Here is a 24691-nt window from a genome sequence, read left to right as displayed (position 1 = left end):
TTCCAATATCGTTTTTCAGACCCAGCTGCCCTTCCTACTGTGAACATATCTGAGCCTGAACGAAACATATCTGAGCTGCCTCGTGCTGAGCGGTTAGTTCAGCGCCGCCGGGAGAGGGCGCGGGCGACACCACCGGGTGCCGCAGAGTCGACCGTGCCTGCACCGCGCACCGTGACCCGCTGGGAGACGGGAGCCCCTGTGTGGAGGCCGCAGGCTGGGCTCTGGGCTCCCTCGACCCCGGTGGAGAGTGTGACCCGACCTACATCGCAGGGCCGTTTGCCTGCGGCTCGCTGCCACGCGGGTCAGAGTCCCCCCGAGTCGCGGACGGCGCTGTTTTACCCGTTTGGTGAGCTGAGTGTCCATCATGAAGTTGTGCACGTGCTTCTCCGCCTTGGTGAGCTCCAACTTCCGGGCCACCACGGCCACCACGAGGGCAGTGCAGCCCGCACCCTGTGGGGGGACAGCAAGGGGCGGGGGAGGGCACGTGAGCACAAGGCAAGTTCAGGCAGGAGACGGGAGGGACCCCCTTCGCGCCCACTGCGGGGGTCCTGGGAGTGGACGGGCACCTGGAGCCTTCCGGGGCCCCGACTGCCACCCTCGGGAGGGGCCCGCCAGCCTCTTGGCTTGGCCGAAGGGCTCACCTCCGGGGGCCCGAATCTTCCCACAACCAGCCAGTTCCTAACGGAGCAGGGCGGGGCTGAGGCTCCGGGGACAGTCCCCGGTCATCGGCAAGGCTTTGCGGACACCAGGCCCGCTCTCCGGCTTGCTTACACACGCCCAGCGCCAGTCCCAGACCGGGGCCAGGGGAGAAGACCACGCCTACACCAGAGGGGGACCAGCTTCACCGCCCTGGAGACTTTCCCTGGAACCATCCAGAGAGACAGCGCAGCCCCAGGCGGCACCCCACGGCTGTGCTCGGCCCGCACTGGGGTCCTTCTGCCCAGAGGCCCCGGCTGCGACGCGGCCCCGGGACTGGCCCTGTCTCCCTCCCACCAGAGGCTCCTCGGGCCCACGCTGTGGAGACACAGCAACACTCCTGCTCCGACCAGGGCTTAAGGGAACCCCCAGACGCCCTCAGTCCTTCCCGGACCAATGTTCTCACTCTGCGGGGCGGACGGGGGTCCCAGAGCCCCCTCCTCGAGCCCTCGGCCGCGTAAGTGACAGTCTGGGGAATGAGCACACCCTGGTGCCCTCCCTTGTCCTCCTGGTGAATCTGAGTCCTGTGCAGTGTCTGTCCCAACCCACCTGCCAGCTCGGGGACAGGGAGGTTTGTCCTCTGCTCATCCTTCTGCCCTGCCCTGCTCCAGCCCTGCCCTGCTCATGCTCTACCCCAGCCCTGCCCCCGTCCTGCCCCAGCCATGCCCCTGCTCTATCCCGCACAATGGCCTCATGGGAAGAGAGGAGCAGTCTGGCCCTCTAGATGCCACACTATTTGCCCCAAGCCCGGTTTAGCACTTAGAGGTGGCAGGGCCGAAAGGCTTCATCCTTGATGTTTTCGGCTCATCAGTCTATCAGGATGAGTTAGAAATAGAAATGAGCGCTTTAGACGGCGCGTAACCAGTACTGCAGCTGGGAGGGGTGTCCATGGCGAGGCCCCTCCCCTCCGTGGGCAGCGAGGCCTGTGCGAGGCTTTGGCTGAAGGACCAGTGCGTTCCCTGGCTTTTCACAGTGTCCCCATTGGATGGTCTCATGTTTCTCGGTACATTTGGAACCACCATTTCGAGCACGACCAACTGGAAAGGCCTGGGTCTGTGAACCCTCCTTTCTGACCTCATTTTCCTGTTGTTCAGGGATGGCTGTGTGTTCTTGCATCTGTGACTTGCAGAAGACCGTGCCCACTTTTCAAAGGATGTGTATGGGCACTTGGGCAGCCTGGTCTAATGCTGTAATTGATTTAGCCAAGCCTCCAAAAGCAAAAAATAGCTTAAAAGAAGCTGTCCTGGGGGGAAGCTGTGCTCCACTCCCTTCAACCAGACCGCGTATAATCCCGCTCCTTTATACGGGGTTCCAAACGTACTCTGGGCCGACAGTCCAAACACAGGGACTTATCACAGCGTTCAAAATGGACGTTAGATGGAGAGGGCTCTCCCTAGGCTCCGTTCTCCCTCACCTCCCGGGGTCAGCTCCGCTTAAATCGCCCCTGAGAGCTGGGGGCAGAAGACGCCTGAGGAGGGGGTCCCCCACTCATCGTGTCGCTTTGGGGATTTAGGGTCCGAAAAGAGGGCCCCAGCTCTCGCCATGGCCCACAGCCTAGCTGGTTAGATGCAGGGGCTTCTAGTTAGAAGTTAGAGTGTTTTAACTAATATACAACTAAGATAAGTTTCTGCACGGAGACAGTAAGGTGGGTTGGATTACGTTTTCAGTTTCTTTTCACTTAAAGATGCCAAGACTTCCTTGTGGATATTTCTCTGGAGGATGCCAGGTTCTTAACCTCTAATTCTAACCTGAGTACAGAAGCAGAGAATACTCTCAACTTTATTTTTTTCTTTTGGAAAACCCATCCTCTGGATGTAATCAGGGGAGTCGCTAATCACGAAGCCTCGCTTGATCATTTCCATGAAAAGACAACCTGGTAAAGATGGGGTCAGACATCAGCAGCCTCTGGAAAGTGGAGGGCTGAGTGCTGAAATGCAGACTGCTGGTCCTCTGCGCAGTGTGTGTGAGAGAGAGATGGAGAGACAGAGAGGAGGAGGGGAAGTGGGAGGAGGAGGGGGAGGAGGGGGAGCAGAGAGGGAAGGGAGGGGAGGGGAGGGGAGGGGAGGGGTGCAGAGAGAGAGGTTGCTGGAGCAGAGACCAGACAGGGAACACTGGAGCTGCATCCTGAAGCGGCTGGCGGGGGGCGGGGGGGCGGGGGTGGAGGGGGGGGAGCGGAAGGAGGGAAGGGAAAGGGAAGAGGGAAGAAGAGGGAGAGACGACGATGGGGGTGAGTGAGGAGCAGGAGGGACAGGGAGGTGAGGCTGGAGTCAGGAGGTAACGGTCAGCTGGCCCTCTGGTGGAGAAGACTGGTGACGGGAGCCCCTCCTGACGCCGTGTTTGCCAGTAAGCTGTCTAGTGATCACCTATGTTCCCGCCGGGGCAGTGAGCCCTTCTCCAGGTCAGGTGCCCGGGGGCGGGGCCGCGTTGGGAGATGGGGGGGCAGGATGGCGTGGGATGGAGAGGACGAAGTGGCTGCTGGCGTCACCTCCACAGGGTCACCCTGGGGAGCAAATCCATGACCGAGCCCTCGCCTTCAGACGTGCCAAGTCCAGAGTCACAAGTGACACCGGCTGGGCTCCTGGGTCTCCCCGGGCCAGCTCCTACCCCCGAGGGAAGGGCGGGAGGGCAGGGTCCACCTGGACGGTGTGCGGTGAGCAGGCCCACAGGAGCGGCCCGCGAGGGTGAAACTGCCAACTCATCCCTACATCTGAGCCCAGAGACCAGTGTCCTCCTCACCGGTCCCCCCTCCGGAGTCCGGAGTCCTCCGCACCGGTCCCCCCCTCCGGAGTCCGGAGTCCTCCGCACCGGTCCCCCCCTCCGGAGTCCGGAGTCCTCCGCACCGGTCCCCCCCTCTCCTTGATTCCAAGAAACACTTTCCAGCTGCAAAACCTCAGAATCTGGAAAAACAAGCGTCCGTCCGAGGGGGAAAGGATGAAGTGTCCTTAACTAAAGAAGCATAAACTAAAACGAGGCGTAAATTTCGGTGACGGTGACGAATGGGGGAATCCAGCCCGGAGGGTTACGCTGTCTCTACAGCAGACTCCACCCGACAACTAAAACCACGGCAGTTGGTTTGGAAGCAAGGTGTCTCAGGGAGAGGCTCGTCTTCTCAAACTGACGGGAGGCAGATGCGCCGCTGAGCCCGCCCCCCCCCCCAGGTTCAGAGAGCATCTCTCCTGAGGCCTTGGGGGAGACTCAGCGTCCCCAGCAGACATCCCACAGCTTTGTCTCCGTGTCCCAAACTCAGGAAGGGCCCACGGGGCGTGTGTGGCTCGGCTGCACCGAAATGGGGCTCCCGCGGCGTGGTCTGGGCCCCGGGCTCCCCTGACACCCCACACCCCGCAGCCAAGAGGCTTCCAAAGCACCGCCTCCCGGGTGTTGCCATTTCCAGTTCTGGTGGCTAAGTACCGACAGCTTTCTCTCTGCACTGTCACCAGCTCGTGACGTTCTCGGAGGAGACATGCTGGACTTTGACAGACCTGCTTCTGTGGCTGAAGCCCCTCAAACACTCCGGGTCTGTGCCAACCACCGCAGGTCGTTCAGACCACGAGCACCTGGCTTAATGGGTGATAATTACCCCCTTTCTAGGATCGCCAAGAGAAAACAGTGATTAAGACTATTTACAGCCGCAGCACACAAACCCACCCTCCCCCCTCCCCCCCCCCCCCCCGGCCCGCAGTGTCCATGGTAACCAGGCGGGAAGCCCTACCTGTCCTTGGGAAGTACCCGAGGGGGGGGGTGCTGGGAGGCTGGGGGAGGGGAGGGAGGGCGGCTCAGAAACCCCAGCAAGAATGACTCAGCTAGAAAAGGGCCACCAGGGCTCCCTCGTCTGACCCCAGAGGGAGGCAGTGGACGTTAACGGGGCCACGGCCCTTGACCATACAGCCCCCACGCCGCCCCTGCACCCGGAGAGGGAGACGTTTTGAACAAAAGAGAAGATGAGGGGCCTGAGCTGTGTTGTTCATGCGGGAGGGGATACGGGCCCCCCTCACCCGCTTGCCGCCCCGGCTTCAACCACCCCTCCCTGCATGGGGACACAGCCCTGCGCCCCAGGAGCCGAGGACCCCTCCCCGAGGAGGAGGCCGCCGGCAGGGGCCCGGGGGCCCGGGGAGCACACGCCTGGAGCCTGGGGGAAGCTGCCCACGATGCGCTCCGGGGGCACAGCCACGCCGAGCCCCGCCCCCCCCCAACCCCCCCCAGCCGAGCCTCTAAGACGCCAAGGCTTCGGCCTTCGGGCCGCGTGTCACTAGGTGCTGGAGGGAGGCCATCGCCTGGTTTCTGGTGGCAGCTGGAGTTCGGCCAGACAGACTCCTACCGCCTGATGGACAGGGGGGGACGGGAGGGGATCGTTCTGAGGCCTCACTCACCCGGGATTCACACAGCAGGGGCTAAGCACCCCCCTTCCCCCGCCCCCAGGAGGGGCCGCGGCCGACTTGCTAATGTGCGCCCCCGCCAGGCCTCCATGGGAAGGAGCTGCAGGGGCACGGCGTGTCCAGGCAGGCGCGGCCGCTCGGGGCCCCTGACCCTAGACCCTCCTCTGCTCCCAGGGGCCCGAACTCAGCGGCCTGGTGTCCGAGATGGGTGTCAGAAGGTCAGGTCGGGGGGGGTGGGGCGGCCCCCACCCTGGTGAGAATTTAGCGCCCTTTACGCTGCAAACGGGGATGAATGAAGTCTGAGAAGCACCAAGAGGGAAGGCCCCCCCCCCACCGTGTGGGGGTTGTGGGGGGGCCCCGGGCACCTAGAACTGCAGGCCTGTGCGCGCTCACACCCCCGAGGCCACCCCAGGCTTCCCTGCAGCCTTCTCCTCGGAGCCTTGGGGGTCCTCTCCTGAAGAGAGGTCACTGAGCGGTGGTCCTGGGCCACAGCTGCAGGTGTCAGGCGGCCAGCGGGAGGCGGTGGCGGTGGCCGGCCGCAGGCCGACCCAGGACACGGGCCTCCCGTGGCCAGGTCAGCGCCCGCCCCGGATCCCCGCTCTGGGAGTTCCAGTGACGGTCCCTCGGACGTGGCGCTGAGTCTGTGGGGCCCGAGGGCCCTGTCGCTTATGGCCGCGGGGTGGTGCCGGTGGGGGCACGGGGGTGGGGGCCAGACCCAGGCCAGCCCAGCCCAGCCCACCTGGGGGGCCGTGGGGACGAGGAGCTCTGACTGTGCTAGAAAAGGAAACTGAGCCGAGAAGCACCTTCCTGGCCGTGTGCGGGGAGGGGGCGCCCAGCAGCCGTCCTGCCCGGAGGACCCCTCCTGCGCTCTCACGGCGTTTGCAGGTGGGGAGGGCGACGGGCGGGCCAGGTACTCACCATGATGCCGGTGAGGAGGCAGACGCCCTTCCCACAGTACGTGTGTGGGACCATGTCCCCGTAACCGATGGAGAGGAAGGTGATGGAGATGAGCCACATGGCACCCAGGAAGTTACTCGTCACGTCCTGCTGGTCGTGGTACCTGCCGGGGGCGGGGGGAGACAGCACTTAGTGGAAGGAAGTGCCAGCCCCGGACGCAGAGGCCGCGGGCGAACCCGGACGGGGACGGACTGGGTGTTGGCTGAGCTGGACCCAGCGGTGCTGGTGACGGAAGGTGCCACGCCTCTGCCGGCCCGGGCCCCGCCCCCGCCCCCGCCCCTGCCCTGACCCTGTCTCCCCCCCCCCCCCCCCCCCCCCGGCTTGGTCCCAGAGGCCGCGCTGGCCGTGAGTGCACGGTAGACGCCCTTCGAGTGTCGGTAAAATAGCTTCAGATGAAATCATGCGACAGTGAAATTCAGACGTTCCCTTCCAAGTCGACAGCCTGAGCAGACATGGACGTGACCGATCCGAAATGATGGCTCCCGAGCAGGGGAGAATGTCAAACCCACCAAACACATTTAGCAACCTCCCGTAAGGCTGACGGGTCCTGAAGAACCGGCCCGTCACCGCTGTCGGGAGGGGCACCCTGGGGGCACTGGGGTCCCTGCAGAGGGACGGTGTCTCTTCTGGGCTGGACGGGGCTCTTGGCTCCCCTGCCCGGGGAGGAACCGGCTGGAAGGACGCGGCCACCACCCCCCTGCCCGGTGCCGAGGGCGACCCACCCTCTCCCTCCCTGCTCTCACCCCCAGACACCGGAGCCCCTGTGTGCTGGCTCCGTGACAAGTACGGACAAGTACGGAAACACAAAGATGAGCGAGCAGGACACGGCCTGCCCTCGGGGCTCTCGGCTCAGGGGACGGGCCGGTGAGGACTTTCGCAGAACTGGGTAGACAGGGCGCTTGAGTGACAGGAGGGAAAGGGCAGTGACCTTGACCCCAACACCGGCAGGTTAGTCAGAGGACGGAGCCCCCAGGCAGGCCGGGAGGAGGGGGGTTCAGGTGGAGGGAGCGCCCTTATGAAAGCCGGGGCTCGGCTGGGACGCAGCAGGTGCACCCGGGGAGGCGGGGCAGGTGAAGATATTCCCCCGCCCCTGGTGCCACCCCGCCCCCAGTCGGGCTCCCCCTCGCGTCCCCTCGAGTCCCCTCTGTCCCTTCCACTCCTGCATGCTGCTCTCGGGGGAGCCGTGGAGGCAGACCCTGGCTCTCAGGGCCTGTCCTGGGGTCACCAGTCCGTCCTGAAGAAGTCTCGGGTGAGGTCTGAGGACGGCAAGGTTGGGGCGCAGGGTGGAGAGGAGGTGGGCTGGCGGCCTTGGGCTTGGCTCACCTGGCTTCAAGCCCCACCTCCACATCAAGAGGCTCTGTGCTGTGGGCAAGCGACTTAACCTCTGTGACCCCGTTTGCCTATCTGCTGACAGGAGGGCCAGTGACCAGGAGCACCAGCAGCCCAGGGCTCAGCCCAGGACGCGGGCACTCAGTGTGGGCAATGGTCACTGTCGGGGGTGGGGAGGGGGGACAGGTGTCGTCACCCTGAGAAACTATCCACAGCACGACAGAGGCAGGGACTAGGACAGCAGGGGAGCGAGGAGACCTTTGTGAGAGTCTTGAACTTTGGGCTGCAGACGTAATTGACAGGAAGGCATCTGCTGCGAGTTCTTGGACACAGAAGGGACACAAGACACTGGTGTCCAAGGAGGACGGTTCCAGCAGCTGCCCGCAAGCCTGAGGAAAGACAGCAAGCCCCGGACATGAGACCTGCTGGAAAGTGTGCAGGTGCCCGGGGAGGAGCAGTGGAGAGCCTCCACCGCCAACCGCGGGTCTGGACTGGATTTGTAGCCTGTCTCCCGAGTGCGTTACTGGCCCCTGGGTCTTCACAGCCTGCCTCTCTGCAAATCCGATGCTTCAACTAGTGCTGCCGGCTGCTCGGCGGCCTCGGGACCCGGGCCTTTCTACTCGCACACGAGTGGTTAGGAGAGAAAGAAATTAGAGTCCAGGCTGGGACTCAGTATTAGCAACAGCTAGCTGTCTTTTTGTCACCTTGATGTCTGACTTACTGTTTTATTTCTCTCTACACTCTCTTTATGTTCTTGTGGGTTTCTTCTTCATTCACAAATACAGTTGCATGGGAGCTGGCCGTGTGTGCTGCAGAGGGAAGCAGGTCTTGAGGACGCCATTCACACACCGCCCGCCAGACTGGAGTGCTGTTCCCTCTGGGGGGGGGGGGCACAAGGACGTCCCACTGCCCCACGCGGCTCAGCAGGCGGGAGGCCGTGGGTGGGGCCTGAGGGCGGTGGGTGTGGGGACCAAGCTGTCTCCAAACCCACTCACCATCTTACAGTGGTTTATGCCTGTCACCAGCCTGCATAGTCATGTCTTGCCAGTGTTTGCAACAGAGAATTTTTCAGAGCCGTGTTTTGCTCTAAAGGCTAGCGAGGAAAAGGTGTCCTTTTTTTAAGGACAGTTATAATTATTCGTTTATCGTCAGGGTGTGCTATGGTTCTCCCTTTCTACTACTGTGAAACGGGTGACAGACACAGGGGCCATGTAACAGCTGGTTGCAACTTAAACGCACACACTGTTGCCCTCCGTAGACGCTCCACGCAGGCAGACGACCGGGGTCCCCAGAAATCTAAGGACAGTTGTGAACATGAAAGACACAGACCGAATCAGTTCACAGAGAAGCAGGACTCTCGACCACATACAGACCATGGCGGAGAAGAGCTCGTGGGGAAAACCCTATAACCAAGGTGAGGGAGACAGACTCTGGCCCCAGGAGACACGGGTCAGTGCCACCCAAGGGGGTCTTTCTGGAAGGGCTGGGGGTCAATGGAGGGGTCTCCCAAAAGGCAGGAAAAGAAAGAGATGAAAATACAAGCAAATCACGGAGTCTGTCTACCAATTCAGATAATAGTTTCAGAAAAAGAACTGGGAAAAAAAAGAGAAGGAGGAGAGAAGTCACCGTTAAGGAAATTAAAATAATGTTTTTCCAGAATCAAAGAACATAAGTTTCTAAATCAAGGGCCCCCTGTCCCCAGCACAGTACACGAAAAGACTCACATTCAGGTGCATTATTGTGAAATTTGATAAAACCAGGGGAAAGGAGAGAGGCTATGGAGCTTCCAGAGTTAAGAGAGAGAGGGAGGCAGAGAGAAGAAGAGAGAGGGAGGGAGGGAGGGAGAGAGAGGGGAAGGAGGGAGGGAGAGAGGGAGGGAGGGAGGGAGAGGTCAAATGTGATGAATCAGAAATCAGAGTAACTTTGGACTCTGACAGCAACCCTGGGAGCCAGCAGTCCATGAAATAAAGGCTTCAAAATTCCAAAGGGAAATTATTTCCAAACCAGCCAAGGTGTCAGTTAAGTCAGAAGGTGGAGGGAGGACACTTTCAGATGTGCAAGAGCCTCAAACATCTGTCTCCTCTGCACCTGTCACTGGAGGCCACAGGAAGCTGCGTGTCACCCGAAGAAAGGAGGAACCCCCGGACCGAGGAAGCGAGACCCTCCAGGAGGGAGGCCCAGGGGGCCGGTGGCGGGTGGTCCTTGGATGCGGCCGAGTGCCAGGCCTGGAGGGCCACGCGCCCCGGCTAGAGCAGGCCAGAGGCTCTGGGACACATCTCTCCAAGACGCTGCCCAAGAAGTTAAAATCGATGGAAAACCGAACGTGCCCGAACGTCCTGGGAAGTTGGACGGCTGCCAGAATGTGGAGCTGACTTCGTGATAAACACACACAAGGAGCGGGCAAACGGACTAACGTGGTCGTTACCCGGGAGAAACAAAAAGACCTGCAGGAAAGGAGCCGCCATCCTTCGCTACAGGCCCAGCTGTGAAGAGTCCGGGGAGTGCAGGCCAGACGAGCAGAGAAGGCTGCGCAGGACGGGGTGTGGGCGGGCGAGGGGCTGTGTCCTCATCCTCCACCTGGGGGGCCGGTGGGCGCACAATTGAAGTTTGGGAAAGCAGCAGCACACGCATGGTACCCGCAGACGTGGAGCCCGCCCTGGCACGAAGGAGCACAGGAGGGCAGAGGACTCCCTCTGGAGAGATGCTCCCTCGGGGGGAGTGCTCCCCCGGGAAGATGCTCCCTCGGGGTAATGCTCCCTCGAGGTAATGCTCCCTCCGGAGGAGTGCTCCCTCTGGAGAGATGCTCCCTCTGGAGGAGTGCTCCCTGGGGGGAGTGCTCCCTCTGAGAGGTGCTCCCTCTGGAGAGATGCTCCCTCAGGAGGAATGCTCCCTCTGAGCGGTGCTCCCTCTGGAGAGATACTCCCTTGGGGGGAGTGCTCCCCCTGGAAGATGCTCCCTTGGGGGAGTGCTCCCTCCAGAGGAGTGCTCCCTCTGGAGAGATGCTCCCTTGGGAGGAATGCTCCCTCTGAGCAGTGCTCCCTCTGGAGAGATACTCCCTTGGGGGGAGTGCTCCCCCTGGAAGATGCTCCCTCGGGAGAGTGCTCCCTCTGGAGAGATGCTCCCTTGGGAGGAATGCTCCCTCTGGAGGAGTGCTCCCTCTGGAGAGGTGCTCCCTCGGGGGGAGTGCTCCACCTGGAAGATGCTCCCTCGGGGGAGTGCTCCCTCCGGAGGAGTGCTCCCTCTGGAGAGATGCTCCCCTGGGAAAAGTGCTCCCTCTGGAGGAGTGCTCCCTCTGGAGAGGTGCTCCCTCGGGGGGCGTGCTCCCTCTGATAGGTGCCCCCTCTGGAGAGATGCTCCCTCGGGGGGAGGGCTCCCCCTGGAAGATGCTCCCTCGGGAGAGTGCTCCATCTGGAGAGATGCTCCCTTGGGAGGAATGCTCCCTCTGAGGGGTGCTCCCTCTGGAGAGATGCTCCCTCAGGGGGAGTGCTCCCCTGGGAAGATGCTCCCTCGGGGTAATGCTCCCTCGAGGTAATGCTCCCTCCGGAGGAGTGCTCCCTCTGGAGAGATGCTCCCTCTGGAGGAGTGCTCCCTGGGGTGAGTGCTCCCTCTGAGAGGTGCTCCCTCTGGAGAGATGCTCCCTCAGGAGGAATGCTCCCTCTGAGCGGTGCTCCCTCTGGAGAGATACTCCCTCGGGGGGAGTGCTCCCCCTGGAAGATGCTCCCTCGGGAGAGTGCTCCGTCTGGAGAGATGCTCCCTTGGGAGGAATGCTCCCTCTGGAGGAGTGCTCCCTGGGGGGAGTGCTCCCTCTGGAGAGATGCTCCCTCAGGGGAGTGCTCCCTCCGGAGAAGTGCTCCCTCTGGAGAGATGCTCCCTCCGGAAGAGTGCTCTCTCTGGAGAAGGGTAAATGGGAAGATCGGGGGCAGGGCAGCAAACAGCACAGAACAACGGACTCTAAGCGTATCCTTGCATAACTTCCATAATATTGAACACGGAACCAAACCTAAGAGACCCCAAAAATACGCTAATGTAAAATTCAGTTGGGAAGCCTAGAAACAAATTGAGCGTCCCTGAGCTCACTGTGCAACCTGCCTGCTGGATGGCCTCATGTGCTCTTTGTGTTCGGGCACCGCAGCCGCCGGGGCACAAGCTTCCTGCGTCTTTCCGCACAGGTACAGACACCTGGACAGCGTGTGGTCTAGCTGTGCCTGCTTCCGGGCGCCACAGGGATGAAATCGCACCCCAGGAGTGTGGTCACAGCCTCAGACACGGTCCCCTGCCTCCTCCACGTACTTTTGTAATCCCCTCCTCCGAGAGCGGGCTGGCCCTGGCGACTTGTCTCTGACAGACAGAACACGGCGGAAGCGATGGGCCATCAGCTCTGAAATCCAGCTATAAAAACACCACGGCCTCTGTGCCGAGCGACCTGAACCTTGTTCTCTTTGGGATCGCTCCCGTCCGGGGGAAGCCACTGGCCGTGCCGTGAGGTGACCCTACGGAGAGGCCCGCCTGGTGAGGGGCCACAGCATGCCCACAACGGGGTGAGCGAGCTTGGAAGCAGAGACCCTCTAACCTGAGCCTTGAGAGGAGACCGCAGCCCGGGGGGCAGCTTGACTGCAATCTCACGAGAAACCCGAGCCGAGGTGCCCGCTCAGGCTGCCCCCGAATCCCTGACCCTCAGCAACTGTGACGTCGGCAACATCTGCCGTCTCAAGCTGCTGAATTATGGGGCAACTTGTTATGCAGCGACAGATAACTGACACGGTGAACTCCTATGGACTGCCTTTTCCCCTCCCACCCGGGCCCCTCCCAACGGGCCCCCCCACCCCCAGCCTCTCCCACCCTGGAGTCCTCCCACTGGGACTCCTTTCCCTGGGGCCCCTCCCACCAGGACCCCCTCTTCCTGGGACTCTGCCCCCCATCCCTCCCCCTCCCTCTGGGCCCCCCCCACTGGACCCCTCTCCCTGTGGCCCCACCCCCACCCCAGGGCTCCTGTGGCCCACAGTCTATCCGTGGCTCTTCACTGCTCTGCTGTGATCAGCGTGTCTGCAGGCCCCACAACAGCCCAGCCTCACCCCTGACTTTGGTACCCGCTTACCCAGAAAGCACTTGCCTCAGATGATTTCGGGTCTTTGCTCAAACGTCAGGGTCTCCGTAAGGGGCTCCCTGGTCACCCTGTTTACACGGGCCATACCGCCCCCCTTTGCCCCACGAACACACCGCCACCTCATAGGATATATGCTCTGTCGGCCCCGTTAGAGCAGAAGTCTCCAGGGCAGGACGTTTTGTACAGTCTGCTGCGCTGTCTCCAGTAGTCGGTTCACATGGGTTGAATGAATGAGTGAATGACTCATTTTGTCTCTATCGCAAGCCGGCAGCACAGGGGCTCTTACCCCAAGTAAGCGAAAAGGCTGATTCTACACGGAGCTGCCGTGAGCAGCAGGGCGGTGGCCGGGAGGGAGCGGGGGGTTGGCGAGCCTGGCCAGCTCCCACTGAGGGGAGCCGCTCACGAGCGCCGGGGCCTCTTCCCGCCCCTGCCCCTGCCCCTGCCGCGTCCCTAGAATCAAGGAATGACCGGGTGCCCTCGGAATGCCAGCTTCGGGGAAATCGCTGCCACTCCCCAAGGGTGTCCCGTCAGCCTAAGTTCAGGGGCGTCTGAGCCGCTTGCGGCCGGTGAGAGCCGCCGGCCTCGGAAGTCGGGGACCCCGAGCGGCCGATGGGCCAGGCTGGTGGTCGCAGCCGCAGGCCAGTTCACGTCAGGGCAAACAAAACCAATGAAGTTCTTTCCCGCCTTAAAAAGCCTTTCCCCAGCAAGCATCTGGAAATGTGAGACGCACAGCTGTGGGGAGCCAGGCTGCCCACGGGGACCCCAGGCCCAGGCGGCGTGTGCACAGGGCCCCCCGCGTTACTTTCGCGGCCGGCGTCCTGAGTTGTAAGAGCTGACTCTGAGTCGAGGAGAGTGAGGGGGCTCCCTCCTGCCGGGCGACGCAAGGCCACGGCCGAGGGTCTCTCCGAGGCAGCTCTCATGCTTTATTTCTAAGAGCTCGCAGAGTGGGGGGCAGGGCCTCCGGTCGTTTCTGAAAGGGGAGAAAGCCATCGCCGCCACCACGCCCACCGAACCAGCCGCGACCCGCCACCGAGCAGATGTGGCCGTTCCCTTCTGCGGACACAGTTCCCGCGGACCCTCTCGCGGAGGCGGTGGCACGCACGTCTCCGCCGGCGGTTTTCTGGGCGGACTTTTGCCAAACGCGGGCCTGGGGTCGCACGTGGACGTGGCCTCGCTGACAGGCGGGAGGGACTCAGGCGAGAAGGCCCAGCTCAGCCTTCCCGGGGCGAGCAGCTCTCCTCCGCCCGGTCTCCTCCTCCCCTGTGGTGCCGAGGCGTCCGGCCAGCCTCTCCGGTTTGCCCACGGAGGCGGCGGCCGGGGGACCCAGACGCCAGTCCACTTGCTTCACGACGGGTGCCGTCACCCTCTCCGAACGGCTCTGCAACGGGAAACCAGCTGGCTCATCTGGCAAACCCTTCTGAGTCAGTTTCTCTGCTCGCAATGTTTTCTTTCGTTGTGTTAAAAAATATTTCCGTGTTTCCTGATTTGGAAATGTTTAATAAAAAGCACGAAACCGGAGAAAAACAGTATGTTTGGAAGAAGCACTGGACCGTGGCAAGTGTGCGTTTGCCGGTGCGGGGAGGCGGTGGCCGCGGGCCAGGCCCTGTGTCCCCCCCCCACCCTTCCGTCGTTCCTTCCGGAGCCTCTGCGCTCGGCCTTCTCCCTCGTCCCCCGTGTCCCCCTCCTCTGACCCGCACCCCCAATCTCTCCTCTCCTCTTTCCCGGTCACTGACTCAGTCGGTCTCTTGCCCTCCCCCTGCCGGGAGGCCCCCTTCGTTTCCTTCAGCTCAGTTGCACTTACTCTGCAAACCTGGACTGTGTCCCTACGGGGCGGCCAGACACCGAGGGCCTGCAACGAACGGACACAGGTCTGTTCCCCCGGCGATCTTGTGTCCACGGACTCAACGGGCACCTCCCACCCTCTGACACCAGCCCGGCCCCAGCCTGGGGCTTCGCCGAGGGAAAGGGCAGGTCAGCTGACTTGCCCGCCCGCCCCGCCCCGGGGCCCTCCTCCTCCTCCTCCTGCCATCTCCCACCTGCGGGCAGTAAACGCCACCACCCGGCCACGCGGGGACACCTGGCCTCCGCTGGCTCCCCCACAGCCCGCACTCGCTGCCCGTCCCAGCCACGCCCCCAGCGGCACCCACCTGCACCACTGCCTCAGTGTCCCCAGCCGGCCTCCTTGCTCCAACCCGTGCCCCACTCGGTCGCCAGGCAAGTCTTCCCCAAACACAAGATCCTCCCTGCTTCGTGCCCGCCGCGGCTCCCACCGGCCGAGGGTGGGGCGGAGGGTGACCTCGGCGTGCACGCTCTGGGCTACAACCACCGTCGGTCCGGAACCAGCAGTGGCCGAACACCTGATGCTCGTGAACAGCCCACGTTTTGCGTCGGGGAACGTACAAAGCTTGCCCCTACGACGACCTCGCTTTGCTCTCTTGTGCTCTGATTCGCCTTGTCCTTGGGCAAGGAAGCAGGGGGACCCTATAAACCGGGGACCGCCTAGGTTGGGTTTCTCCTGTGTCGCCGGAGCAAGAGAAACAAATAAGGTTGGGAGCAGTGGCTTTGGTACAGGATTGAGTCCGAACTCCGCCCGGCGAAAGAGGCTGGGCCCACCGACGCTCCGAGCCTCTCGCGGATGCCCTGGCAAGCATCTGCTGGGCCTCTCTCCCACCCCATACCACCCCCTGCCCACTACTGGGCCCCTCTCCACCCCATACTGGACCGCTCCCGTGCTGGGCTTCACTCACTCTGGCCCCTTGGGCCCAGGAAGTCGCCTCCTCCAGAAAGCCGTCCCGGATCAGGTGCCCTCCACAGAGCTGCCTCCCCCCCGCCCCCCACTTCTCCGTGACGGGAGCTGACGGTGCGCTCACCCCTGGGCTTGCCCTCCTGCATGGCCTCCCTGCCCTCCCCCCTCTCACAGCTGCCACCCTTGGCTTTTGTTCGGCACCACGGACCCCGGCGCCAAGCGTGAGCTGTTGTCCTCCCGGTCCGGCCCGTTCCCGCCATCCGCCATCCGTCGTGGAGCCGACCCGGGGGCCACGTTCTCAGCTTCCCACGTACGGACAGAGCGGCCCAGTGGCTGGGGCTCTCGGGGAGGGTCTCCTCAGAGACCGCTCGTCTCGCAGTGTCTCTGGGACTCTCTCTGCCAGGTGGGGAGGCTGCACGTCCACTCTGCTTCACGAGGGAACGACGGCCTTTACCACGCGCCACGTGGGCCGGCCTTTACGCGCTTCGTGTTCACGGCCACAAGGTTAGGATGGCCACGTGCTGTGGTCTTGAACCGGAAACCCAGGCTCAGCCGTGCTAGGGAACTTGCGCGGGATAAAACACCCGCCAGGCGACAGAGCCCCCGTGTGAGCTTGGGTCTGGCCCCTCTTGACCGTTTCGTGCCTCTGAGGAAGGGGAGGCTCAGAGGGCTTGATTGGAGAGACTGTGGGGATCCGGCCTTTCTCAGGCATCTCATCCCGGATCCGCATGAGCCGCCTTCACAGGGGGTGAGCCAACGCCAGGGCCGCCCTGCTCAGCTGGCGAGGCTGCACACTGTGCAACTCCGCGGGATGCCGTTCCCGGAGACTTCAGTGTGCACGCGGCCCCCTGGAGGGCAATGCCCCGTAGGCGGTGGTCCTGGCTGGAGCCTCAGAGGGAAGAAGGGAGGCTTTGTCCTCTCACTTATGACTTCCAAAGAGAACTAAAGGCGGGCCGCTCCCCAGGTGAACAGACGCTGTGGCGGTGCCTGGGCAGGGCTGTGTGGGAGGGAGGTGGGGACCACCCCGGGGACCAAAAACAAAGAGGAAGAAGATGGAAGAAAGTCCCGGAAAGAAGTTTTCTCCTTGCGGTTTCCCAGCGCAGTGAGGCTTCCTGCTCAGGGCGTAGAGCCTCCCCCTGCCACGGGAAGAGTGGGCCCCCGGGAGGGGGCGGCGTGGCTGCGGGGCCTTCCCTGACCACTAGCGGTCTCTGCACGTGGAGTGTGGCTGCCTCTGGCCTCTTCCCACAGGCCTGGGCACCCGGGGGGCACGTGTCCCCGGACTGCGGGGGGTGGGCTCTGACTAGGTGAAGAGTGACAAGTCTGGGGGGGCCCACCTGTCCCACAGCCAAACCACCCAGACCGTGGTTCACACGACTACGTGGAGAATTCTGGAACACATCAGAAGTCATGCTAATCCAGAAGCTCAGTGCCATGTGAGGAAGAATGGACAGAGCCAGCACGCACCCATCTTTCCCTGCCGGGGTGGCGGGTGGCGGGCGGTGGGGGTGGCGGGGCGCTTTCCTACAGGAGGAATCTGTGAGCCTCCGTAGCTGGCGTGCCCCAGCGTCCTGGACAGCAGCAGCCGGAAGGAAAGGCTCCCAGCCGGGGCCTGGGCCGAGGGGCTCACGCCCTCCTGACTCATCTCCCGGTCCCGGGAGCAGGAGGGGACACAGCTGGGGCCAGACTACCCTCCTCATCCCGACTCCTTTTTCCCGCCTCTTGAACTGAGACATTCTTGCTGGGGGAGGGCAAGGGGCACGAGACGGCCCCGAGAGACCCCTTCTCGCTTGCAGGGTCCGCAGGGCATGGTGTCAGGTCACCCTGTCGCTGACCTCTGAGAACGGGCCCAGCCAGCTCCTTCCCCGGCTGCCTCAAGGGGCCGCGTGGGGAGACACAGATCCGCAGGAGGCTTGCCCTAAACTGACCCGGTGGTGACAAGTGTCCCGAGGAGCACGGAGATGGCTGCCCTGAGGGTCTCTGCCCACGGAACAGGCTCCTCCAAGGGTACGTTAGCCCAGAGGCCAGGACTCTCTCAGGAAGGGACACACAGACGTACGGTCAGGACCTGGGCAGGGGACTTTGCCCCTGGGAGTCACAGTCCTGCGGTTACCCCTAACGCAGCGAACCCCTTCCTTCTAGGTAAAGTGACGGAGGCCGGAGAGGGGCACGCTGGGGCCTGTGCCCTCAACCTCCAGCCGCCTCTTTCGGCCTGAGCCACCAGCCATGTGGGCACCGCGGTGGTTGCCCCAGGAGAGGACCCAGCTGGGGGCTCAGACTCCAGTTTGCTGTGGGACCCTGGGCCTGGGCTTCCTTATCCGCGAATGGGAGGATTTGGCCAAACGTGCCCAGAACCCCTTCCAGCCCAACGGTGGAGGTTTCTTTGATCGCACTCGGCCCCCCACCCCGCCCCTGCCCAGTCTCTGGGGAGCCTGCGGCTGGGCACGGACCACAGACGCAAGCAGCCCTGCCCCAGCACCGCCCCCTCTGCAAACCAAGGGGCTCCAAGTTCCACGGAGCCTCTGCCGGCCCCCGGCCGAGACCTCAGACCCCTGAATACAGGAGGTCCCGGCAACGGGGCAGGAGAGGGTGGGCCGGTGCCACGGCTGGGCTCGGGCCGCCGCGCGGGCCCCTTCCTCCGCCTGTCGCCCAGCGAGCCCCCGGCCCCTTCACCCCGGCACCCGGCCCCGCTCTGCTTTACAGGAAGTAGCATCACAGAAGATGCTCACGATGCGCTACCAGGAAACAAGCCTGCCCGGAAACTACAGCCCACTCTGCCCCTGCACTGGCCAAGACCCCAGAGGAGGGAGCGTCCGAAGCAGACAAGAACCTGGGGACAGGCAGAGCCCAGGAACTGCAGACAAGGCCACACAGCTGTCTGAGTGCCAGGAAGCGAACAGATGCGGAGGAAAGTCTGGCCCCCCCAAAGGAGGGAGACACAGGAGGCGCGGAGGGAAGGCCTCCTGAATTTATTTTTGGGTCAGATCTGTCCTGATTAGCTTCGGGGCTGCTGGCGGTAACGAAAGTGATGGTGATGGCCCCTGGGTGAGCACATATCTGCTTTTACCTGGCGAGCGGTTTCATGAAACGCATCCTGGGCAACGGAACCACCGTCCAGAGCCTGCAGGAGACAGAAGGACCCCACTGCCAACGTCGTCACCCGCTCACCCAAACACAGGTTTGTCGGACCGTTAGCTCGAGGGGCCTTGGGCCCTGGGGTCTCGGGGCTCTGATGGGTCAGGGAGGGCCAGGCTGGAAGTGCCCAGGCCGGGAGGCACCCGGGAGCCGGAGGACCCCGGAGGGAGGCCCGTAGGTGCATCGGCCTCTCGGGGCGGGTACCCACACGGCTGTGAACAGAAGACAGGTTCCCCATGCGCTCGCCTCCTACAAGTGCCGGCACTCAGGTGGACGTTCTCTTAGGGACTCGCCTTCCGCTGGGGGAGAAGCAATCGAGGAAGCTCATACGGCGGCCGAGGCCCCCACCGCCCTGGGCCCGTTTCTCTCAGTGCTGGAGAAAACACTGGAAGAGATTACCGAGAGGGCGATGGGGAGGATGCGTGCACACAACCAGCACGTGACAAACGGCTCCCTCCCTCCCCCGGGCTTGAGGTGACCCTCGCCTGGGGCTTCCGAGACCCCGGCCCAGAGCCCCACCGGCCCTTGGGCCTAACTTGGCCACAGCGACCGTCTGGCAAGCTCAGGAGGGCACCGTCTAATTTCCGAAATGACGAAAGCCTCGAGACACGCTGCTCCCTAAATAAGACCCGCACTTTAAATTATACACAAGAACAAAACAAATTACGGGTGCTGGTAACTGAGGGGAGCGCTCGCACACACTAAGCTTGACGAGGTAATTACAAAGCTGGACCCAGTTACCCAGACTCACGTTTCCTTAACTCTGTAAGCCTGACGACATAGTGTTCACGTCATTACTTCTGACCTACACTTTCGCGAAGACCGTCTGCCCCCCGCCCCACGCTGAGGCGTGGCCCCGAGGGCCATGTACCTGAGAGCGGGAAGTGGCTTCCCGCTGGACCTCGGCGCTCTTCATGGCACCGTCAGCGTCAGCCTAGGGGCCAGACAGCACGTCCCCAGACGATCAGAGGACTTCACAGCCCGAACTGAAGAAAGACTACATGTGCTTCGCCCATTTTTCTCTTTCTCCCTTGGCCCCAACACACTCACGTAAGACACCCCTCCCCATTTAACACCCCGAGAGCCCTGCAGCAGGCAGTCGGGACCCCAGGGCGCCAGGCCTCCCCGCCCTGCAAGTCGGGGGACGGGACGGGTCACTGAGCCTGGCTGAGCTCTCGGGCCCTAATGCCCCGGAAGGGGACTGGGGCTCTACCTGTCTGCTCCCTTCCCAGGGCGGCCCGGAAGCAGCAGACCCGGGTCCTGGATTTCATGGTCTCCCGGCTTTTCACCTCCTCCTCTCGGAGCTTCATAACCCCGCGAAGGAGGCAAGACAGCTTGAAGCTCCAACCTGCAGATCAGAACGAGGCCCGGGGAAGGAAGGGGACTGGCTGGGGTCTGACTTCACGAAGGGCAAGTGACTCGTCCAAGGTGGCACAGCCAGTCCCCTATCAGGGCTCGGCTTTGAGTCTGGGCTTTCTGACTTTTTGCCACCCGCTTTCGATTCGGGACGCAGCAGACTTACATGTAGGAATGCAAGGTGCTATTACGATCTTTGCTAATGTTACTGAACTTGAACCAAGCTGGTTTCACCACAGGTGGTCTAGGTGGGACTGCGGGGGCCCTGGACGCTAAAGGGTAGAGCAGGGGCTGCGATCCCGAGGGAGCAGTGAAAGGTTTTCAGGGGTAAGAGACGTCCCCGTGGGAGTACAGGCTGACGCCACACACGCTACCCCTACGGCCGCGTGCGAGGCGGCAGGGCTGCGGCCGGGCGAGGTGGCGGGCAGAGAGGATCTGAGAGACATTACAGAGTAGGAATAGCAGTCCGATGCCTGAGCACAGAGTGAGAGTGCGGGCAGCGTGAGTGGTTTTGAGCCCCGGAGGAACTTATGACCCAGCAGCCCTTCTCCCCTTCTTCGTCAGTAAAAGAACCCAGGAATGAGCAAGGACTATCGATAATAAAGACTATATTTTTCCATCCGTGTAACCGACCACTGGATGTGAATGAAAACGACGTGTGTTCCTTCCAGGACAAGTCTTTAAAGGGAGAGCACACATCTTATTTTGTCCCTTCCTCCCTCCTGCAGGCTAGAAGGTAAGTGGGATGGCTGGAGCTCCAGCAGCCTTCTTGAACTATGAGGAAGAAACCATGCCCGAGGGCTGGCAGGGCCACAAGACAGAAGGAGCCTGGGTCGCCGATGCTATGGAGCACCATATCTGCTCTGGACTGACCTTTCCAAGTCTTCTTTTGCATAACAAAGAAACTTCCATTTTGTTTAAGCTGCTATTATTCTGAGTTTCCTGTCACTTGCAGTCAAAAGCTAGTGCTCACTGATAAAGCTCCTGAGAAAAAGAAGACAGAAACAGAAGCAGAAAGCAGTAACAGGCCGTACGCTGATTCTGAACATGGACTTGATGTACGGGACACCGGCTTGTGAGAAAACGCATGTGAATCGGCCTGGATGCACACGGGGCGTCTGAGAGCTCTCCTGCCAGGGCCCCACCTCCCCTCCCGGACACAGCAAAGTGGCTCCCTCCCTACTTCCGGCTTCCTCTCCAGGCAGGTGCCGGACCCATGTTCTTGGAACGAACCAGACCGTGTTACTCTTCTAGGTAAGAATCTTCAGAGGCTTCCCTCCGCCCTTGGCTTCCATGCCCTAGCACCGCCCAAGGCCCCCACCGTGGGCCTCCCGCCCCCTCCGTAGCTCAGGCCACGGCCACACGTCCGTCCATCTTCTGTCCTTCTGGTGACTCCGCGCACCGCGCCCTTTGCCGGCGCAGAGCCTCTGTACATGCTGTTCCCTCTTCTTGGACGGCCTGCCCGCTTGGTCTGTAAACGGCTCAGCCGTTCTCTGCTGACGCATGACCTCTCCAGAGCAACCTTCCAGGCACGTCCCGGCTGAGCAGGATGTGGCTGTCCAACCCCATTACTTAAAAAAAAAAAAAAAAAAAAAATATTGCAACCTTGTGTTTAACTTCTTCGCAGCACGTAGCCTAGATGTGAAATCGCTCATTTGGTCCCCGTTACGGGCTTTCCCCGGGAAACTATAAGCCCCGTGAGGGGAAAAACCGTGTGTTTTGTCTTCTAAGGTATATTTAACCCCTAACACAGTGCCTGGTGAGTAGCTGGACCCAATATGACGAATAACACCATTATTTAGCAAGCTGTTCGCACTAAAGCATGCTGCTCTGGGAGGCCGGGGCATTCCCGAGCTGGTAGGCAGGTCTCTGGGGCGGGCACGACGGCGGGCACGACAGACGATGTCCAGTCCAGGGAAGCAGATCTGGCAGAGGAAAGACTGGAAGAGACGGTCCAGAAAGCAGGGGAGGAGACCCCGACCCTCGGCACTCAGGCCGCTGGCCGGATAACTACAGCTTTCATCACGGAGACGACCGAGGGGGAGCGACGGACCCCAGGCTGGACGCCCGCCCCTGCTAAGGCTGGGAGCAGGACACGAGCCTCTGGACGCCGTGAGCCCCACCGGATCCCCACGTGGCTTAGCGGCCTCCCAGCCCGACCCTCAGCTGTGGTTCCTGTCTGGTGGTGCCTCCCGGGGCCAGGGTGCTGGACGCTCGCCGCAGGACTCGGGCCGAGCGGGCCGTCCGCATGCGCTGGGGAGAGGTCAAGGGGACAGCACGGGGCTGCGTGCTGTCCCGGGTCTCACTCCTCCGTCCCAGGCCCCGTGCCTGCCCGGCCACTCTCAAGCTGCGTCAGAAGGAGAAGGATGCCGGGGCGCCTGGGTGGCGCAGTCGGTTAAGCATCCGACTTCAGCCAGGTCACGATCTCGCGGTCCGTGAGTTCGAGCCCCGCGTCGGGCTCTGGGCTGATGGCTCGGAGCCTGGAGCCTGTTTCCGATTCTGTGTCTCCCTCTCTCTCTGCCCCTCCCCCGTTCATGCTCTGTGTCTCTCTGTCCCAAAAATAAATAAACGTTGAAAAAAAAAAAAAAAAAAAAGAAGGAGAAGGATGCCAAGAAGAGAGGGGGTGGTGTAACATTAGGGGCGCTGGATTCGGTCTGGGGCCTCCACCCGGTGGGGACTCGGACGAGCAGGAGGGAGAGGTCAGGTCAGAACGGAGTCCAAGGAGCAGAGACCATCAGTTTCAAGAAGATGAGACGGGTTCTTGAATATCTCAGGGGCCTCTGGTGGAAGAGGGAACACCAGCCCGCCGCAGTGCAGGCCTGCGGTGAGCTGAACGCTCTCCCCCTGCCGAGGGCTTTCTGGGAATCAGAGGTCCTGCTGTCCCGTGGCTAGCTCGCCCACGGTCACCGCCGTAGGAGCCCGAAACCATCTCTGGCCAGATGGAGGTGCTTGAAACACCAACCTGTGTTGCTTGAATTTCTTTTGTGTTGATACGGAAAACAGAGTCAGGACCCAAGTCACAAACTGGGAGAAGGTTAATTATAACCAGCATCAGGAAGGTGCTTCTATGTCAGAGCTGTCTGCACAGAAGGAACGGTCTTTTAGACTGGCGACTTCCTGGTCCCAGGGCGTGTCCAGCAGAGGCTGTAGGACTCTGGTCAGGTTAAGTACATGAACAGTGCGCAAGGTAGACAGTAGAACCAGGAGCCAGGCCGTCCTCTGACTTCAGCCGGGTCGTGTCCATCGCGGGACTCGGCCTCTGTGCACCGACACCCGCTGAGCATATGTTGGCTCAGCCGAGACATGTTTAAAGTTTCCAAAAGGAGTTTTGCTACCTGGGCCCTGGGCCCTCTCCTGTGGGGTGCCAGGCCCACGTGGCCCGTGTCGGCATGTGTGGGCCGGCCCGCAGGAGTCCCGATGGCAGGCAGCTCCCACGAGCGTCCTGGGAGAGTGTGACCGGGTGTCAGGGCTGGTGACCCAGCCAGCAGGGGACTGTGGCGGGGCCAAAAGCCGTAGGCCGTGCACAGCGGGCAAGTAGGTGTCTAGGTAACGGGGGGTGTCCGGGGGGCACTCAATGAGCTGCCATTTGGGACATGATGTGTCCTCCCCCATTTCCCGTCCTAGCTCAGCCCCTGGGTGCCTGTGGCCCCGCTTAGGAATGCTGGATTTACAGAAATTCATCATTTCTCCAGTTCTTGACCCTCCTAAGAGGGGTCATCTATTATTATTTAACATAAAAGGCGAATACGCTAGTCACAAGTGAACCGTCACGTGCTGAAGTGTCAAATAGCACAAAATCACCGCAAATGTGGAGAAGCCTTGCTGAATCACAAACCACCGAGAGAGAGAAAGTGTAGAGGAGTAAAGATGCGGAAAAATGTCAGACAGGCCCCTGAAACCAGAAGGGGCGCTGCTAGGACCGGGAATGGGGGACAACCCTGGAGGAGAGACCCAGCCCCAAGCCCCTGCTGGCTGACCTCACCGTTGAACCTGAATCCCGAGGCCACTGAGACCCCGCCCGCCCACCGGTTCGCACTCTCGGCCACGCCCCTGCAGACCCCGCCCCCCCAGCCCCACCTGTCACCGCTCCCCGCCCCGCCCCTGTCGGCCCCGCCCACCAGCCCCCCCCCCCCCCCCCCCCCCGTGTTCTCACTCCCGGCCCCGCCCCTGCAGACCCCGCCCTCCGGCCCCACTGTTAGCTCTTCCTACTCGGTGGAGACCCCGTCCTACCCTGCAGACCCCGCCCCGCGCCTGCAGACCCCCCCCCTCCCCCCCCCCCCCCCCCCCCCCCGGTTCGCGCTCCCACACCCGCCCGGGTCGAGTACAAGGCCGCGGCCTCCAGGAGGAACTTCACCTGAGAACAACTGTGTGTAAAACCGCAGCCCTTCAACTTGACCGTCCAAGCCCTGTTGACACGACACCGAGCTCCTGCCCAGGATGAAAAGAGGGGTCTTGCGGAGGGAGAAGCCGCCCCCCCCCCCATTCCATCGAGGCATGAACACGAGGGCAGGACATGGGTGCAGAAAGCACGATAAAACGGAGGGGAAATCACACCTAACACCCCGCGGAGGGCACTTAGGGCTTCTGTGTTGCCAACCACCTTCCACACGTCTGGTACCGATTTCAGATCGCAACCCCCATACGAGGCAAGCCCTGTGTCACGACTATTTTCCTGCCTTACAGGCCTCAACAGGCTGATTTTTACATCGTCACCCAACTGCCCATCCTAAGGACGCGCTGTGATTTACTTACCTGCTCAAACCCTGGCCTTTAATTTGGTGTCTGACTCTCCACTACTGGACAGGGTGCCGTGCTGAAGCACCAGCGGGAGTCTCCCGTGGTCCCCCCACCCAGAGGGAGGTCTCCCGTGGTCCCCCACCCGGAGGAACCACCCCCCCACCAACAAAAACAGCTTTCTCCAGCCCTCATTACGCTTACTTAAATTTTTGTCAGCTCCAGAGGAGAAAAAGTCATTCTGCGTGTCGTTTCTATGTGTGG

The 24691-nt window shown here is 62.0% G+C and overlaps 1 protein-coding gene across 2 annotated transcripts in view; it reads right to left on the bottom strand.

Moving 5' to 3' along the window:
• The window catches only part of KCNN3 (potassium calcium-activated channel subfamily N member 3), a 113340-nt gene that overhangs the window by 13638 nt on the left and 75011 nt on the right, over window positions 1-24691 (bottom strand). The window contains exons 4-8 of one of the 2 annotated variants that reach the window (XM_047093012.1): window positions 18415-18429; window positions 17160-17182; window positions 13852-13858; window positions 5988-6129; window positions 340-450 (exon numbers count right to left, since the gene is read on the bottom strand). In XM_047093012.1, the coding sequence (XP_046948968.1) occupies window positions 340-450; window positions 5988-6129; window positions 13852-13858; window positions 17160-17182; window positions 18415-18429 (298 nt within the window). The remainder of the gene's footprint in view (window positions 1-339; window positions 451-5987; window positions 6130-13851; window positions 13859-17159; window positions 17183-18414; window positions 18430-24691) is intronic. The other variant, XM_047093011.1, reaches the window with a different exon arrangement.

Source organism: Lynx rufus, unplaced genomic scaffold (assembly GCF_022079265.1).
Source record: "Lynx rufus isolate CCGP_SWC_20201006 ecotype Redwood Valley unplaced genomic scaffold, mLynRuf1.p SCAF_31, whole genome shotgun sequence".
NCBI lineage: Eukaryota > Metazoa > Chordata > Mammalia > Carnivora > Felidae > Lynx > Lynx rufus.
This window is presented reverse-complemented; position numbering and strand designations above follow the sequence as displayed.